Source organism: Haliaeetus leucocephalus, unplaced genomic scaffold (genome assembly GCF_000737465.1).
Source record: "Haliaeetus leucocephalus isolate CR32 unplaced genomic scaffold, Haliaeetus_leucocephalus-4.0 Scaffold229, whole genome shotgun sequence".
Taxonomy (NCBI): Eukaryota; Metazoa; Chordata; class Aves; order Accipitriformes; family Accipitridae; genus Haliaeetus; species Haliaeetus leucocephalus.
This window is the reverse complement of record NW_010972665.1, coordinates 1,097,002-1,116,556: the sequence shown is the minus strand read 5'-3', so window position 1 is coordinate 1,116,556 and position 19,555 is coordinate 1,097,002. Positions and strand designations below refer to the sequence as shown.

Below are 19,555 nucleotides of genomic sequence, written 5' to 3'. Positions count from 1 at the left end.
CATGTACTTCTCTGCATCTGTACACAGGTAATCACTAAAAAGTCATCTGGCTACATGTGTTTTCTACCTATCTACTAAATCAGAGCTCTGTGTGTATTTAAGACTCCACCTGAAGGACTCTGGGGCTATGAAAGACAACACTTCTGTTGCAGCAAAGCCTGCAAGAAAGCTTCATACAGCTCAACAAAAACAAATTAGGGCTGTCCCCCTCTACCACCTTACTATAGACAGTTTTACATCTAACATTCCTCAGGAGATGCACTAGACACTGAGTTTTGTGGCCTCTTGTGACCTTCTTCTACTTGTTTTCTTTTAAGCAGGTAAGAAGAGCCCACCTGCTGAGGACAAAGTTGTGTTAACACATATGAAGTTACTGAGCAATGAAGGAATTCAAAACCCAGGGTTAAACCCAGAGGCTCCAGCTGACACAGCCTGCACAGAAGAGTCCCGTCTCCCTGGTGTCAGCCTCCCACCGGACTGTCAGGGAAATCCGAATGCAGCAGCCGCACCAGCAGATCCAGACTATGCAGATGCCCCGGCAAGCACAGACTATGTAGCCACGCTGCCTGACCTCAGTGCCTTCGAGTCCAAGTGCCAACTTCATAGATTCTCCAAATTTGAATCTGAGGACTCGGGGGTTGAATTGCCAAGTGGGGCTAATTCTCCATCAACACCGACGGGTTCAGAGAAGAGCTTTGTGCTTCACAGCAGAGACTCATTTTGTGACTCAGGTGTGCTTAGCACTTCTTCTTCTCCAGAAATTGACCATCTGATAATGAGAACATGTAAAGAGTGTGCCAGAAAAGTCAGCCACCAAGATCCAGAGAGTGAAAAACAAGCTGAGTACTACAGCCAGGAGGCAGATGCTGTGCAGGGTCCTACAGCTTCCCTTGAAGACTTCAGTGTCCCTCAAGAAGAAAGTCCCGATGAACATTCTGACCAAAGCAAAAGGCAATATCTGGAAAAAGAAGCTACTCCAGAGACAGACCTTCCTAGGGAAAGCACTCTTCCCACCCCACCTTCCATAGAAGAGCCAAAGACAATTGCTGACAATTTCCCAGAGAACTTTGGCAGCATGCAAGACCTTCAGATCCATGGACATCAGCTGAAGAAGTACCCCACAAGCGACAGTCTGAATGAATACATGGATGAATGCTGTAGACTGAGTGAGGTAAGAAACACCTAAACTGAATCTTACAGTTAGGCCGGTCCAATACCTCAGTCAGGGTTCAAGTCCTATCCTCTGTCACGAACTAGGACACATCTGAGTGAGTTAGAAAATCTCCCCTGAAGCTGTTGTAAGCAGCAAATCTTGGCAATTGATTTTTAAGGGCTTTTTTCATAGCTGTGAAATTCTGAAGTAATTCACATATATTGGGTCTGGGTAAGGATGACTAACAGCTCATGGAAATCTGATGTTTCAAAAAGCCCTAGATTAGAGCATGGACTTTATTCTGGTCTTAAAATGAAGATTATGAGGTTAGTCATCGTCCTCTGATAAGTGGGACAGGGATCAGAACATAGTTTCTTTTTCAATGTCAGGTTATTCCTGTTCCTGGGAACAGCTAGACTGCTGTTGGGGCACCGAAGTTTGGAAAGAACTTGTCTAAGGGGTAGTTCATTCCTGTCTAGGCCTGTCCTGTCCTCTTGAGCCAGCTCTCTCGAATAATGAGTGAGCAGGGAACTAATGCACAAATTCAAATCTTTGCTGGGATAGAGATGGAGAGCCCATTTTAACCCTCCAGCACAGCTGTGATGGAAACTCCTGTGTTCTGAGACTGACCAAACTGCAAAGGCATATTTTCAGCACCTTGTTCTACTCTTTCCCCCTTGCTGGGTACTCCCTGCAACTGATAGGAGAATAAAAAGCCCTTCTGTGCACTTTCTCCCATAGTGGATGCTGGCAAGCACTCACTCCAGTGCTCTTACTGAAGCCCCATGCTGCTGACACGCAGACAGATCGCTGCCTTGCCTGCCTGCTGTGGTGGCTTCCATGAACCAGTAATGGAAAGATCTAACGGGGGAGCTGATTCTTGATAGAGAGACAGACCAAAAAGCCCCATGAGCAAAAGGAAAGGACGGGGCAGGCTAGATGAAGAGGGTCATACAGACACACCAAAAATATCAAACAGGGCATAACGGGGATTTCTTTTTGGGGTGTTCATTGCAGCAACAGTGATGAATGGGAGATGGGTGGGAGGAAGCCAAATGAGAAGTGCTGTGTGCTGTGCATATACTTTCACCATGACTTCTCTGCTCGGGCCCTGAACCATCAGGTGATGGCCTTCCTCTTCAGCATGCCAAACCCTCCCAAGCAGTGAGGAAGGTCAGAGATGGCCCACCTCTGGTAACATTGCATACCAAGGCAGCACAAGCAACACACAATCCAATGGAGCACCTTCTTCCTCCCCAGACCTGTCTCACACACGGCAGAAGACAGACGTCTGTTTTGCACAGTTCCCAAACAGACAGCGACCTGGCCTTTTGGCAGAGAGTTCAAAAAAGGACCGGAGCAGGAGAGTTTGAATATAAGGAGACTTTATAAAAAGCTACCCAAATTCTCTGTTGTACTCCAGAGGGTTTGCAGCCAGCTTGGTCTTGTCTGACAGCTCTGGCTGCCCATGAAATTCCTTTAAATCCTTTGTGAAATGGAGCCTCAGTTTCCTAAAGCAGAGCATTTAAATAAACAAGAGAATAAATTAGAAGAAGCTGAAGAGGAAATGAAACTCTTGGTGGCTTATCTCCCCTCCTTTTTAATATCCTCACTGGCTGAGTGCTAAAGCTCTGTGCCCCAGAGCACTTCTCTTTGTTTGTTTTTTGAGCTGTATAAATACAGCTGTGACCTAGATGCTGAGGAAGTTTGTCCCTCTTCACAGAGCACCTCCAGGCTGCTGTATCTCAAAAGCAGTGCTCTTCAAACTGCTGGGATGCCAGGTAGCACCCAAGCTGACTAGGGCAAGAAATGCCCACTGCTGCTGCACAGCCCTCCTGCAGCTGCAGAGCCTTCTGCCCTCGCCAAACCTGCACAATGTTGACCTGTTCTCACTGTCATACAACAGAGGCAGGACAGAGTGAGACCCCCCCTCAGAAATTATGTCCTGATGATCATCTGCCCACACAGTTGATGGATGCCTCTTGGTTCACCCCAGCTGAGGCTCTGCTCCAGGCTTATACTCTGTGGCTTTCACATTTGCCTGTAACTTGTTCAAGATACAACATGGTACTTAGGAGCCAATCTCTTGTCTGGCCTGATGTCATCTTAGGGACTCAGATACCCCTAGAAATGCAATCAATGTTGTCTGAAAGACAGCAGGCCAGTACAAGATATTCCCACTCTGCTTGGCAAAGAACATGGCAAACCAAATTGTTCCATCAAATCAATTCCTCCTGCATTAAATTCATGTTGACAGAGATGCAAGAGTGCTTATAGGGGCTTATATTTAATGCCAGGTGAGAGCATTATTTAATTATAGGTGATAGCAGCTTCCTCAGTTCTGTTGCTGGTTTGGGGAATACAACTTCCAAGTAAGAGGAGAGCAGCTGAGGTTTCCCAGCCCAGGTGGCTGTGGCAATGCCATCAGCACTCTCCTTGCCAGCACACCACACCCGAGCAAGGATTCAGTCTCTGGATGAAGATGTCCCTTGATGTCCTCCAGGCCTCCCTCACTGCTGAGGCTACTTCCAAGAGAAAAGGAAGGAAAATGCTGAAAAAGAGAGACTGGAAATGACCAAATATTTTAACCATTTAGATTCATTTGGTGAATGGCTTTGGCTGAAAATATACATCAAATAATTTCAGTCTGGCATTTCTTAAACAAAGGTTTCTGATCTTTTGGTTTGAACCATTGTTATTTTGAAATTTGCCTGTGTTTAGAAAGATGAAAGAAAGTGGAAGCTGTCAAAGAACAAGTGAAAGAACTTTGAAGCCTAAATAAAAGCATTTCCTTTTAAGCCAAATTAAATGTTTGAGGTCAGTTTGAAGATACATAGCTTTTGATGCTTTTGCTTTGCAAAAATTCCTCACGCTCCATAAAGTTTACATTTAAAGTCAGCCCATACCCCTGGAAGAAGAGGGAGGGTGGGAGCATTGTCATCATTAAATGAAAAAAACCCATTATTCACACAGTGCTAATTATCCTTGGCCAAAGCAGTCAAAATACTTCTCTGCAGAGAATGGTAAGGTTCAGTGGAAGGATAGGGCAACCTGTGATTGTCAGCCCCATAGCCTGTGTGTGCCGCTCGGAGGAAACTAGAAGCTATCAGTAAGCACAGCCCCTCCTGGACAGCAGGGCAGAGCCGCCAGAAATACACAGCACGATCACTCTCTTTCCTGTTATTCACAAGCCTTTTGGTGCTGTCAGCTTCCAGTGACAAATGCTTCCCGCTCAGCCTGTGACGTCACTAATCAGTTGCTCCAAGCCCATGATGGGAGGTGTGTAATTTCATTCCTTGGCTGTTGGCACAGTGACTGTACTGCCTCTGTACTGGCCATGCTAATGTGGTGGAAGTGGGCAGTGAGGGATTTATGGGAGAATGGAGCATAGTATAACTCAAAACTATCCACAAGAGAAAGTGAAGAGCATTGCGAGAAGTGCAGAAACCTAAGTCACTGCAAGAAACATCAGTGAGCTCCCATCTGAAGTAAGAAGAGCTTCATCTGCAAGCTAGTCTTGCCTGCCAGCTTTGGCTCCTGCTGCCAGGTCCAGCCCAGGACAGTTTTCCATTGAGCCTGACAGAAGAAGAGCTCCCAGCTCTGTGACTCTGGTGGCTTCAGAGGAAAAAATGTGATTTTACACCAGTAAAAATATTGACTGGAGGGCTATAGATAAGACAAAGTTCCCAGTGCAGGTGTTGATCCTGTATTTTTAGGCTTCCTAAGAAATCTGTGGGCCAGCACAACTACGATGGTTTATTGCCAGCTGAGCAGTGATACATGTACTGAAAACCTGTCCCCAAAACTTAGGTGAACACTCACAAAAGCAGAGATCTCTTTTTAGTTACACAGGTGTAAAGTCTGTGTAGTGCAACTTAACTCCACAGGGTCAAAACTGTAATGGGAGTAACTCAGCATAGTATAGCTGAGAGCCTTGGATTCCTTTTCTTCCAGCTGAGGGTCTAGTTCAGTCTGATGTACCTGAAAGCAAAGTCTGGCACCTATTTATACATTATGTTGTTACTTTCCTCATCTGATTCATAAATTACGCCTGTCTGATCCTCTGCATCTTCACCTTCGAAAAAGTAGGTGAGATGTTTTTCCTTCTTCATAGGTTTCATCAGCTCAAAAATGGGCACATGGCTTTTGATCCAATACTATTTCACAATCCCCATGTGGTGAATGGGAAAAATTTCAGTCTTGTTAGGTCGATGTTTTGGGAAGCTTCAGCTGGGAGGACAGAGACTGGAAGAGTCTCATCCTGGAAAATGTCTGCAGTTTTCCTATGGTTGCTCACCCTCCACTGCTAGCATAAAACTCTCTCACTGGTGCCGAGAGGAAAATATTTAGCCCAGAATGTGACAGAGCAGGTTCTATGCTGCACTTGGCATGACCAGAAGATAGCGAGGGCTGTTTAGGTATTTCCAGTCTATGGAAAAGAAAGTCCTGGAAGGATCCCTAGAGAGGCCCTCTCTGAGCAATCGTTTTGGAGGCAACCAGCTAAATTACACAAATTTTCTGTATTGAATGCCTGCCATATCTGAGCAATCCTGATGCTAACAGGCATTGTAGCAGGGCAAGCAAGGTGAAGCATCCCCCTTAAAGGCTTCTACCCTTGCATGCTGACCACAGAGGTGGCTGGCCCTGCAGCGATGGGCAGGCACTGGAGGCTCTGCCTGATTTGCCTTTTGCTCATTTGTGCTTGCTGGGATCAATTCAATAAAATGCAAATTAATTTACTATTAAATAGCCCAAATTGACTGCCCTGAGCAGCCTCTGAAGGATGACTGTGAAACAGGGGCCTCCAGCATGTTGAGTCCAAGCTTCAGTCTGGTTTAGGTCCTCTAAAGGAGTAAATCCACCTTGCCCCAAGACCTGGAGCAACTGCTCTACGCCTTTTCCCTCTCATTTTCTGGGGACCTGTATTTATTCTCAGGAGTTGGAAGTTCTCCCTCCCTTTTGCTAAAAGCCAGATTTTCTCCATGCTTGTCCTAAACACCCCTTTGCTTTCAAGTGCCTTGAGCCCTAGACACAGAGCACTGGAAATCAGGGCCACCTCCTCTTCTTCTCCCCCTGCCCGTTTTGCCCTATAAACCTAGCAGCTGCAAACATGAAGCGGGACCTTACAATATTAAGGACAGGACAAGTATGGAACAAAAAGAGGGTCTCTAACTGAAAGAGGTCACAGTCAAATGCTTCATGCTTTCTCCCCAGTCCTGAAGTTACAGCCAAATGTTTTACTTTACTGTCTTTTCCAAGAGCTCCTCTGTCCCTTGTAGTCTTCCCTTGGGTTTCTACAGCTGTAACAGGCTGGATTTGCTCACTGTCTCCTTAGGGCGATACAGACATGCCATCAGTCACTGCAACAGCAAACTGGCAGAAAGGGAAGTTGTTAAATGTGCCAAAAGAGGGTACAGAGTGGCAGAAAGCCTACGTTTTCAAGGATAATGAGGAACTTCTGACTACCCATTTTGGGACAGCTCAAAACTGCCAGATTTTCAGAAGCTGATACTCACATACTTTCTGAAAATCATGCTTCTGAAGCTGGGCACCCCCAAATCCCTAGTTGCTTTCAGATATGTTGGTTATAGTGCTTTTGACTCAAGCTTTTCCCAGCAGACACCATGTAGGCTTTGTTCTCCCTGTGGGTCGTGGGGCTGCACCCCTTCCCACTGCACAGACATGCTAAGGACTCAGTTTTATGGCTGAGTAACCTTTGTCTTGCCACCACTTCTGCAGGCTCTGCCTGAGAAGAAAATAAAAATCATGAATGTGAATGACTGGTCGGCTTAGAGTCATCACAGTTTTTCATATGATTTCATGTGACCTCTGTCCCAGCCTCAGACACAAAAGCATCTGGACATAATAATACCTGTTTATAAATAACATTGTATCATCATTTGTTTAAAAAGAAGTAAATCCTAATGTTGATTATTTTTGAACACACCATGAGCTTTCTGACATAATGAAAAGACAGGAAGAGTCCCAAGGCTGGCATTTCCCCAAAAATGTAGATTGTTGTGGGAAAGGAGACAGAGTAAGCTTCCTGCTTTTGTAGAGGGAACTTATTTTTTGAAGTAAGATAAACTTAGAGTGCTGCTTTTGTAAAGTTCGAGGCTTATTTTACTTACTGATATCACACGCATATCAGCAGGCAGCGCCAAGGTGGAAGTGAGCCTCTGCATGTGTTTGTTAGCAGCACATTCGGCAGAGTCCACTTGTGGCACAGGAGAGAACACTTGCTGTGCATGGGGAAGTCCTGGGGCCAGAAATGGTGAAGCGCAGAGCAGGAGGCTGGGAAGCACCGTTGCCTTTCCTCTGCCACAGGATTACTGTCTGTCTCTGGCACTGCCCTTGGCTGAGTAGCAGTGAGACTCTGCAGGTCCTAGGTGTGGAGAGATCAGTGGTACAGAATATCCTGCGATAGCCAGATGGCAAACTCGATCCTGCAGACTTTCTTCAGGCATCTCTTAATGACTGAGAAAGTAACAGCAGGGATGTAAGCTGGGATCTGCTAAAGACCAGTGGAAAGATGTTCTTTCACTTTGGCAGCTTGGTTCAGACCCATGTCCCTCTCACTGACCCACCAGTGATGAGGGTCTGAGTTCAGCTGTGCCATAATGGTTGCAGATTGCCAGAGGCAGACAAAATGCACCCCCAAGTTGGTCACAAAGCAGCAAATCACTGTAACCTGCATATATGTGCCTTTGGGTAGGAGCCAAGCTCAGTCTCAATAGACCTAAGTGTGACTTGCACTGAGGGCTATGGGCTAAGAGCCATACTAACCCCAGCCATCTGTACCATACAGTAGAACTATATTTGTTTGCAAGGGTCCTGTGGCCAGTAAAAGACAACATTTAGCCTGGGAGGTGGAACTAGAAACAGGCTGTCATGAGGTTTTCCTCTGCGTCAGCCTGTGATCAGTCAGAAGAGTCCCTCTAATGGCGCATCTTGCTGAGTAATCCAGAAAAGAGCTGTGAGCAAGCAACACTGTACCTTAGATCTGGCTATAACCAAAGCCACTTGCAAGAGGAAGCCTGAGTGTCTTTATCACAGCCCGCTGTAAGGAGTGTGCTGGGCTCCCAACTGCTAGTAAGGATTGCTTTGCTGTTACTCCATGGTCCAAGATGCATTGTCATTGCAGGTGAACCAAGGTAACAGCAAAGCCCTGGGATCTGGTTTGGGATACCTGGAACACATCTGCCAACTGATTGAGAAGATTGGGCAGCTGCAGGAGCACAACTTGCGTCTCCAAAAGCAAGTGTGCAGCTTGCAGAAAGAGCAGAAGATGAGCCAGATAAAAGAGGTAAGCAGACACCATAGTATCTTCTATTAAATTATATACTTAAGGCCCAGATGGAAAGTTCCAAGTCTGGGTGAGGGAAGATGCTGATTTACTTGACCCCACACCCACCTGGGCAGGCTGCTCTGGTCTTCAGGGAGTCCTTGCCCACCACAGTGGGCTCAGCTTCCCTTGGGCTTGGGTTTCTGTTCTTGTTCAGTTTTGTTTCCCAGCTGTGCTTGCTTCTGTTGAGTTAAAATGTGTCCTTCTCACCTCATGCAATGGACAGCTCGAATCAGTAGCCTTAACTTCTCTACAGCTGAAAACTCCCAAGAACAATCCCTCCATCAATGCTATCAAAACAAAACATTTCCATGGACCTCCTTAGTGATTGTGTTTTGAATTAAAAGCTCGCTCTTTCCTTTCTGGTTTCAAACTGTCAAAATCCCAGAATTTTCCCCAAAACAGACACAATGGGAAAGAGAAGCAGTGGTACCACTACCCAAATCCATGTTCTCTTTCCCTTCCTGCACTTCTGAGCTGCCAAATGAAGAATCTCTGACATGAAACATCTCAGTGTTTCCATTTGTCTTTTTTTATCAGCCAGAGGTAGCTGGGAAATTTGCAAATCATTTCAGCATCCTCCTAAACAGCATTTTTTAGCCCCTGCATATTTTGTTCGGCTCTACCCCACCTCTGCTTCTCAGTGCTTTTTCTTTGGCCATCACACCAGGTTTCCAGCTTTTTTCCTCCCCTTCCGTTCTATTTATTTTATCACTCCCCAAAGGAACAGAAGGGGTTTGTCATACTCAGCTATTTCTTCCCAGCCATGCTGTGGCGAGTCTTTTATTCTCCTGACAGTGTCATTCCTCCCCTGGTGCTGCTTTCCCACCTGCTGGGACTGGATCTGCAGTAGGCGACTGACTCCTCCTCAGAGCCAAAGCCAAGTTGTGAGTCAGGTTGCAGAGCAGAGTAGCCCGTCATTTCCATGTACCCATCTCTCATGCCTAGAGGAATGCAGCCTCCTACATAGAGCCTGGGAATTGTTAACACATTTCCTGAAGCTTTACAACTGTGAGTCATTGCTCAAAGTAACTCCTCCAAGCTGCAACTTCAGGGTCAAATCCTCATCTGGTGTACGTGCCCCCTCCCCCCCAGCTCACACTGAAATGAAAGGCACCATGCTTTCATTTAAATATTTGAAACTTTGATCTTTTTGGTATTTTCCAAGATTTCTCAGTGGTGCCTTCTCAGCTGCATTTGTCCCATACTGTTCAGTGGGGAATTGGACCCCCAGATGTAACATGCAGCACTTGCAATGTGCTCTGCAAAACTGGGTGCTCTCTCTTGAGTATCTCTGGGGTGCCTGCATCTCCTATATCTGAGCAGCTCTCTGTCATTTTCCTCTTCAGAGTTACAGCCCCTCTGCGTAGAAGAGGAACACTACTACCCCCATTTGCCATGAAACTTGGAGGTTGCTGTCCATACCCTGTCTTGGAGGGACTCCTAAGCTACTTTCCAAACCATGTTCACTCTCCATGCAGGCTATGAGCATGGAAAGGTTTCCATACCCCAGACATAGCTAGGGAAAACACAATGCCCAGAGCAGAGATGGGTTAGTGTGGTATTAAGAGCTGGTCATGAGGATCGTAGGTAGCCAGTGCTCCTGATGCTGTTCTTGAGAGCTGTACAGACACCACCACAGAGACTGATGACATTTTGATCTTGTGACACAAAGGGAACATGGTTACTCCACATCCGTTGCTTTACAAGGAAATCTTTAATGCTGTGGGCCAAAAGCAGCATCTTTCATAATATTTTCAAAGCAGCTTCCAAAGGTATAGGTAATGCAAATTGCCATGCTGCTGTGGCAACTTATCCAAATAAGATGTTACATTAAAACTGTCAGTCGCTTGGGGGTCTCCAGAGGTGCTAAACTGGCGTTGGCCTGTCCTGGTCCCAACACCAATAAACAGTTTGGCTCCCTTTCCACTTCAGCTGGGTAAAGCTCGCCTTGCTTTCTACCCTACTAAACTCTTGTGCAACATGGTTGTGCAAGGTAGAAAATCTCCCCTTCCCACCATACCAGCTACAGCAGAAGTACACCAGCTGAAGTACCACATACAGTGAATCTGACTGGTAACATGCAAGCAAACTATGGTATCCCATCAATAAAAATACAAGATATTGTTGTCTGTGCATGTGCCAAAACAAATAACATTATCTTAAAATGCAAGTCACTATTATAACAGATCTGTTTATTTATACAAATGCCTTAGCTGAGCAGCTCTGTGTTTAGAAACTTGTATTCAATTCCTTCTGGGAAACAAACCCAAAAAATGCTGAATATTAGGCAATTTAAGTTAAATACCAATGAACCCATGAAAAATCTATATTACCAACTTCAGGCTGCTCACCCTTTTACAGAATTAAATAATTTGTCTGGGTTCTGATGGGTCTCAGGACAAGGCTGGGCATCCCTGGGCTGGAATGATTGCAATTTGTACCATCGTACCACCTGGTTACATTGGGCTGTGGCAACCTAAGAATCTGCATGCTTTCTTTTTGTCTGGTGTAGGAATACCTTCTGCAGCATTGCTCCTGTGGAGCTGCCAGCGTCTTCCTCAACTCATACCAAGACATGAAGACATTTTTTTCTGGGAGGAGCAGACCTCACAGCCTCTTGGTTCAGACTGGAAACCCTTCTGATCTTTCCATCATCCCAGAAATAGGAGCGAACACTGAAAAGCTAAGCAGCTGCAATGGTGAGTTCAAATAACTCTAACCTGCCCTACTGCTTGCCACCAGTTGGTGAAGTAAGCTGACCAGCAACTTCCTTTTCCCTAGGAAAGACAGATGGGAACAGTGCAAGGTGTTAGTGGAACTATACCTTAGCTGGAATTCTGAGAGATGTGTTTTAAAATGCTTTGTCTACACCTACAATTTTAACACTTCCTGCTTCACATGTGTGAAGCAGGACTTTTTACTTTGCAGCTGTGGCTACAAAGATTAGGACAAATGTGTTAGAAAATGGGTCTCTCTTTTGGAAACTTTGCATGCCTGTATGGGTCCATTAGTGGAGCCCCTCCATGTGGCTTTAAAATCCCCCCAACCAAGGTAGGATTTGATCTAAGATGGAAAGCCTTATGCCTGTTGTTAGTCTCCTACTCTCTCAAGCAGGCACAGAACACATTCCTGGAGGATGACTTATGCTATAGACCGAGTGGAAATAAGCCCTAGCTGCAAAGGTTGGATCCAGAGACCAACTTTTCCAGGAGGCTGAGAAAGACTGAGCTCAGCCTACTGATGATAAAGCCAGCTGAAAAGTCTGGATCCAATGTTAGATGTGAACCAGCCCACTAAGCGAGGCTGATTAGTTTATTTCAAACCTTGGACTTCAGCCTGCCTCTAATACCTGGTGCAATGCAGAATATCAACACACCTCCTAGCAAGATTGAGTCAGAGTGTAAATGGCCTTTGGGATCTCTAGTGCTGAAGCTCAGAAATGCTCTTTCCTGGCAGTTTCAGAGCAGGCCTGGAAGGGAAATAAGACCATGAGGAGGCCATTAGAAAGTGCTGCCGTGGTCAGACACTTTACTGGAGCACTTACCTTCTTTCCACTATAGTGGCATGAAGACACATGGGGGTTCATCCCATCATTAAGTCCTTAGGGTTCTCATCCCATCTGGAGTCGCAGCTTGCTGGCAGCACTGCCCAGAGGCTGTCCTAGCAGGCATTGCATTTCATTGCAGGAAGAGAGAGGTACCCGGAATCAGGAAACAGCCAGCCGGGGCTCAGGAAGTCATCAAACAATAGGAACAACAAGGAGAATGAGTTCAGAGAAGCTGGTAATATGGCTGAGAGACAGGCTTTTCCATCAAAGGACCCTGCAGTAAGAAAGGTGAGTGATAAGCTTGGAGCCAGACTGCGAGTGGGACCTGTGGGAGAAGCAGGGAAAATTCTACTCAGGTAGAGCAGAGTGGGGTGCCGGGAGAACAAGCCTGTCTGCTACTGAATAGGGCTGGGACAGTGAGGGCCAGGGTGCTCTGTGCCTCTCTGCTCCCAGCCTTAAGCGAAGACAGTGCCTATGTCTTTATGTCAAGAAAGGCACAGAGTACTGCTGCAGGGGAGAAGACCACTACAGACAGCAGCATGGGCTTTAGCCCTCACTAACTCCAGGTAACTCAACATATGAACTCTGTCCTAAGTATCTTCACTACTGCTGCTAGCATCATTAAACCAAGCACACATTCATTACCACACATAAAAATTTTAGTGGGTCAGTTCTTAGCTGGCAACACTTATTACCACACTGGCAGCATATCGGTGTAATAAGCTCCAGTCCCCAAAGCATGTTTCAGGGAAACCATGTTGCTGAAATCCAAGGGAGCCAGGACGAATGCTTCTCCTCTCCCTTTCTTTCCCACTGTTTGTGGCTGCCTCAGCACTTTCAGGTTCCAGCGGGGATCAGAAGTGCTGAAATGTCAGGGCAGAGGCTCCAGTCAGGAGTATTCCCAGCCTGACAGGAAAGAGGAAGGAGTAGGTCTCTCACAGGAAAGACCTTCTCACGAAATTTCCACCCCAAAGTTGCAAATAGGTTGCAAATACTTCGATGAACTTCAGAAACCAAATCAAGGCTGAATCCTGAAAGGTGCTCTGTGCTCTGGCTTGTGTCCAGCCAACTTCTGCAGTAAGAGAGGCAGAGGAGGAAAGAAGGGATTATCACACACAGGAGAGACAGAATCCTAAAGAGATAAAGGACTTGACCAAGGTTATGGGTGGACTCCAGGGCAGAGCTGAGAACAGAGCCCAGTCTGTTCCCAGCACTGTGAAATGGTCTCACTGTCTTGTTATTTATCAGTGTATTTGCCTTTTGTTTTTAGGGTCTGGATGTCAGCAAGATCATCTCGGTATGTACTGCCTTTGCACAATATATTTAACTTGTACCTGCATTATCATGGACCAAGCCCCTGTAGTGCACAGCATTATGCGTGAACAAAAGAGGTTCACTGACCCCCGAAGCTTACTATCAAAGTAACAGACAGACATGTATTATGACTTACTGCATGCGGTCCGTTGTCCTCCCAGCCCCACTGCAGGCAACAGCTAGCTAGCCTTCAGGAACAGGCAACTGCTCAGGCTTTCTGTGATATTAGCACTGATTGCTTTTCTGGGACAACACCAGCACAATGAGGGACTAACTGCTGAGGCCTCCAAAACCCTTCCATAGCATACGTTAATCCTAGTAGCAAACACAAAGGTTTTATATTTCCATGAGTAAACAGTCTCACTTATGGGCAATTAACTCAATAGCACAGAAACTGGTGTTGCAGTTTTCAGCAAAGCCCATGACCTCATCTGAAGTTTTAAACGGAAAACTTAGCAGAGCCCCAAGAAGAATTACCGCAATTGGCTCTGCCTGGGCTGATGTGTGGGGCTGGGCAGTCGCCACGTTGTGCTCCCAAGGTGGCCACAACTCATGGAGTAATGGCTCTGCTGGTGGCACAGTGGGAAGGCACCTCAGGACAGGGCAGAACAATGCCCCGAAAGTGACAATGGTTTGAGAACTTTACCAAAACGGGAATCGTCTCTCCCCATTATGCTAGTCCTGAGGCATGATCTTTTTTTGTTCTGTTCCCAAGGTTTTCCAGCCATTACTTTAGGAAATTTCAAACAATGTAGCAAAAAATAATGAGATTTTTTTGATGTGTGGCTCCTTTTCAGTTCATGAGTCCAGATGAGCTCAGCCCAGAGAGAACAAACATGAGGGAGGGCCTCATGAGACTCCCTGATCTCCTGATAATCTCTATTAGCATTTCAAATGTATGTGCCCAATAGCTGTGGCTTGCAGACAGGGAAACAAAGGCTTGATCTCTTCTAATTCATGGTCCACAAAAGTCACCACCTTGAAAAGGGCTGATACCAATGCAACTGGCCTAATAGAAAGAAGGGAGTCAAGCGGCTTTTTTGGGTTGTTTTTCTTGTAAAGGCCCCCCTGGGTGCATATGAGTAGGTAAGAAACCAAACCGATCTTTTCCTTTAGTACAGTATAACAATAAGGTGAAACGTGCCTTTAAGCAGCTAGTCAGCAGTCATCAGTTGCCCTCACTCTCTGAAACTTGTAAGTCAGAACAACAGGGTCCTAGATACAGGAATGTTACTAAATAAAATACAAAAAGGATGGTATTACTGACAGTTGATCTATCTTGTCTCATTGTGTCCTATACAGGTACAACCTGGCCACTGGGCATCATTGCAGGGTGTTAAAAATTCTTTTGTGGGCCCTGACTCTTATCTGTCCAAAATGAAGCAGCTCCCTTCTTCCTACCACCCTGGAGTGCCCCAAAGCATCATATGTCGGCCAGATGAGGTCTGCCAGCAGCTAGCCTCTGGTCCTTCAAGTTGTGGTTTCTTTTTGCTCCCTAGGGCGAGAGCCATGCTTGGGGGAGAATGAGGGATCTTATGAGGAAGACACGGCTGAGAAACCAGAACAAGCTGGGGCTGTCCTCCGCTGCTCTGAAGAGGTCCTGCCCACAGCTGTACAAGTAAGGCAGAGCTATGGGAGATTTTCACTTAGTTTTGGGAGGAGGTGGTGGGAGATTTACCTCTGGTTGTTGCTGGCCAGAGAAGACCTCTGCTTACCTTCTCTCCATTGCATGTGGTGGTCCTGGCCAGCACAGCCATTTGCTTCCTTAGTGCCCAGGTGCTCTGAGATCCCAACTGGATAATGTTACCTGTGTGAGAATAATGGAAACATTAGGGTCCCTAAAAGAAGGTGCTTATCCGCAACAGGGCAACGGGATGTTGACAATTAGTCAGAGCCATTCTATAGCCTAATTATTTTTCTTTCTGCTCCCTCCTAAGCATTACAGTCGAGGTTAATGCTCTCCTCTATCCACCAAGGTGTGAAATCTTTCATCCAGTGGAACAGTAACCCGTATTGCATCTGATGTGTGATGGGATGGGACAGTCAGGATCAGCTGGAAGGTTTCCTGTCAGAGGAAGGGGAGATGAAGTTTGCTGAATGTGTGCTCATGGCTGGGACCTGCTTGTTGCTGTAGCTGAACATTTGGGTCAAGCATGAGACCTCATTTCTGTTCAGAGATCTGTGCTGGTCCCTTGGGCAAGTTTGTCTACCAGGCTAGTTACAGCCTGGCCTCTGAGCTATACTCTGTGGTGCATGTCTATCTGAGGTGATGACAGTGCATAGATATTCCCTGTGCACTTGCCAAGTCCTCCCAGCTGGTCTGGTGAATTTGGGGTGTTTGCTTATATAATCAGGTAACAGGAAGAGCCTGGGTATCTTACTCACCAAAGCAAGGAGCATTACATGGGGCTGTGCACCTCCCTGTGTTTTTTCAGCTGAGGTCTTGGTAACCTTGAGCGGAACAGCTCAGATGTGCTTAAGCTCTCCTCAGGTTTTAGAGGGTGTGATGGTAGGGAAACAGCAGTTGTTAAAGCACTCAGGAATGTCCCATTGCTCCCCTTAGACAGCCTGTACCTACCTTACAAAATGCATATGGGAACTAGGAATCTTGTAATTATAGCTGGAAAAAAAACCCTTCTGTAGTTCATGGAGTGATTTTTCCAGCTGGGAAAAGCTTGGTTGGGGCCCAAGCACACGTAACAGGCAAGCTTCCTCCTATTGTTTGGGAAACTGAAAGAAACACAAAGCAGAAAGAGATCAAACAGTTCCATCTAAAATAGACAGTGAACCAGCTGGGAAAAAATACAAACTCTTTTGAACCTTCCCTCTAAACCTGAATAGAACCAGAACTTTATTTGGGCTTCAGAAAAGTCCTGTCTCTGCAACCTCCTGATTGGCCCTTTCTCTGCAGCACTGAGGACACCACCGGTGCTCCCAGTGTGAGAATTGCAGGCTAGGTCCTCAGCTGACTACATCGATGTACTTCCAATGAAGGGCCAGCCCAATAGCTCCTAACAGAAACAGCTTCTGCTACTTTCACACATATACTGGACAACTACTACTGTCATGGAAATGCTGTATTGCGAGATGCCAAATGGACGATTTTTTACCTGGCTGTAACTGGGCAGCCCCAGAGATCTTGTACACTGATTTTTCCAGGCTGCTTTCTGTAGCTGGTGAAGAATAGCCTTCTCTTTTTTTTTTACTAACTTTCTTCTCCCATATAGCTACATAAAACCCTTGCCTCTACTCATGCCCCTTATCTCCTTCCAATTCCTCTTCTCCTGCTTCCTAGCTCTTATTCCCCAGCCCTAGCTGTATTTGCTCTTGCTCTTTTTACTCCACACCCTGCAATAGCAATGCACTGACACTGGGATTTTCACTGGTGCCTGGAAAAGCTGGTCACCTTGCTCCCATGGCATTTTGGATATGTAGTTGCCCTCAGGCTCCTTTGAAATAAAAAGTTAGGTTTAGTGGATCAATGACAGCCCTGCAAATGCTGCTGGACAGGAGGCCAGTCCTTCCTACAGCAGCACCAGAATGGTAAAGCAAGAAAGTCTCACTTGTCTGCAGCTCTTGGCAAAGCAAATGTTGAAGCCCTGATACTCTCAGCATTTAAAGCCACTGTCTTTGTTATAATTTATGAAACATGTTTGTCCTGGCTCCCGGTCCTGTTTGTACATGCAGGCATATGGAGTTGGCTGGCTTTTGCTTACCCAGGCTTCCTTGGCTCAGAGACATCTCCCAAGGTCTTGAACTGGAACAGGTTGGAGCCTGGTGCCCTGTATTAACATACAGCTCTGAAGGAAGCACAGATTTGTTGCTTTTGACACCCAGTCCCACCTGAGTCATTTGGGCAATTAGAGAAAGTCTCTCTGTTTTTGTTTTTGTAACTAGGTCAAAGCAAATTCCCTTTCATGCTCCCAGTCTGCTTATGATGAATGATCTGCTCCAGGGCGGTTGTTTTGTTTTTCTTTTCTGTCTTTTTTTCTTTTTTTTAACATTCACAAAGGAATTCTCATAGTAGAGAGAGAGAACTTGGTTCTTCCAGCGGGAGAGGGGGGGGCCTGCCAAGGTAAACATACTAGCACAAGACTCAGTGGTTTGTCATACATTGTTCTAAACAGGCTCAGGTTTTCATTTCATTTTCTTTTTCCTGCTAGTACGTTTACTCCCGCAAAGCAACATCTGTTTTGTGCAAAGGGCCAGAACAGGCTGATGAATGACTTGATCATGATGTTATGAACTTAAGCAGCACATGGACCTGGATCTGACCTATGGCAGGAAAAGTGGATTTATTACCCCAACTGTTGCAGAATGATCCCTCCACAAAGAGCAAGGAACTCACTTCCAGCTCAAATGACCCCCAAGACAAGAACTTTTTGCCTTTCCATTCTGACTGGTTTAGTGACAGAAAACTGTTCTCAAATGATAGTGGAGCATCATACGGTCAAATACTTGCCCTAGTTAAACAATTACAGTCTGATGCTGCTTTGAACAGTGAGGAGAGAATCTAAGCCTGGCCTGTGAAAGCTGTTCTGCAAATTCTGCAGGAGCCTACCTTGATCAATTTATTGCCTGTACGTTGCCACTCCATCTGACGTTATAAAATGTGTGAAGTTGTCTCTGGCTAGAATGGTGTTACAAACGATCCCCAAAAATCCAGGGTCAAGTTGTGCATTAGCACCTTTGTATCATTCTTCCTGACTTTCCCTAGCTCCCTTTGAGGACAAACAGACAAGACATACAGTCTTCCACTACTTGCTGTGACTGCTGCCCAGAAGCAGACTGGTCCAGCAGTTATTCCAGTCCTGGCAGAGGTACAGAGCCAGCCATCTCAGTGAAAGCAATTGTGCTCAGGAGTTTTTCTGATGCTATCCCCAACCTCTTTCCAGGGCAGGAACTAATTTTGGAAGGTTTGGGCAATGCCAGCCTGGCATTCCTGTGCAGACACACCCACCTGCGTATCTATGGGAGCTGCAGCTTTAATGCAGCTGTGTGGGAATGAGCTAACCTCAAATTACAGTATCTTTCATGGTAAGGATGCTAATTTCAGTCTGACAGCCACCAAAAGCTTGCTGCTGTATGATGACTACTTTGTGGTTAGGGTGAAGTAAGTTAGGAAGGACAGTGCAGTTCTAACATTACAAAAAACCCATCTTCAGTATTGTATGGCAAAGGCTGAAAAGGGCCCTAGAGCCTCAGACCCAGGTCTGAACACTGCTCTTGACATGGGAAATTACTACCAAGGGAGATCTCTGTGCTCAGGGTTGAGAAGCAGCCAAAGACTTAAAGAATAACATCAAGGCAGAAGTTTGACCATTCCATTGTAAAAGAATTAAGAGCTGAACAACAAAAAAAAATTGTACATTTAGATTAAAAAGAAAACAAATTAGTAGCTGGCAAAATAAAGAGTCTGCACCACATCAGTCAGGACTTTGAGTTGAAAACTTCTTCAAATCAAAGATTTGAAGTAAACAGCTATTATTATTATTTGAAATAAATAGCTATTTATTTTCTGTAAATAGCTTTGAAATATTGTATTAAAAATCCCAAACCTACAGCTTTTCTTTCTTAAACAGCAGCTATTTTTAAAAAGTGTTCCAAAAGGTTTGTCTTTCATAAGTCCTGGAGGCCTGAGCTAACTAAACCATTACAACCAAACAGGATGCATTACACTTATTTCAATTGTATGTAATAAATAACCAACAAATAATTAAGTTGGAGACAGTCCATAGAGCTAGCGTAGTGTTGTTCTTCAGAACATCTCACTTCCTACTTAGTACTTCAGGCCAGAATTTTTAACTTCCCTGTGACATTCACCCACCAGTCTCTCCCCCTCGCTTCCAGCTAGGCAGAAAATACTGGTTGCTCTCAACAAAATTATGTTTGTGTCCATCCATTAAATTATGACTCCATGCCAAGTGCTGCATTTTGTAGCTGTCTTTTCTTGGATGCTGCCACAAGTATTTGGACAGCATCTGTTTTGGAATTTCAAACTGGAGAGGGGGAAGCTGCTTTGGGTGCAGCTTGGATGTTGGGTACATATGCACAGCATATTAATGCTAAAAACACAGCCATGAGTTCTGACCACTGTTAGTTTTAATTGTATTTTTCCATTTGTTAAGGCCAGATATTATATCTTCAGAGCTGAAGAAAACTGAGAGGAACTCCATGATTGTTCTGGGGCAAA

General features: G+C 45.6%; 1 protein-coding gene across 1 annotated transcript in view; it reads left to right on the top strand.

Moving 5' to 3' along the window:
- Positions 1-14,984, top strand: part of LOC104831981 — a 30,983-nt gene extending 15,999 nt beyond the window's left edge. Inside the window, exons 2-7 of the mRNA XM_010567917.1 lie at positions 321-1,171; positions 8,298-8,459; positions 11,014-11,200; positions 12,188-12,336; positions 13,319-13,345; positions 14,862-14,984. Coding sequence (XP_010566219.1) covers positions 321-1,171; positions 8,298-8,459; positions 11,014-11,200; positions 12,188-12,336; positions 13,319-13,345; positions 14,862-14,984 — 1,499 coding nt within the window. The remainder of the gene's footprint in view (positions 1-320; positions 1,172-8,297; positions 8,460-11,013; positions 11,201-12,187; positions 12,337-13,318; positions 13,346-14,861) is intronic.
- The last annotated feature ends 4,571 nt before the right edge of the window (positions 14,985-19,555 follow it).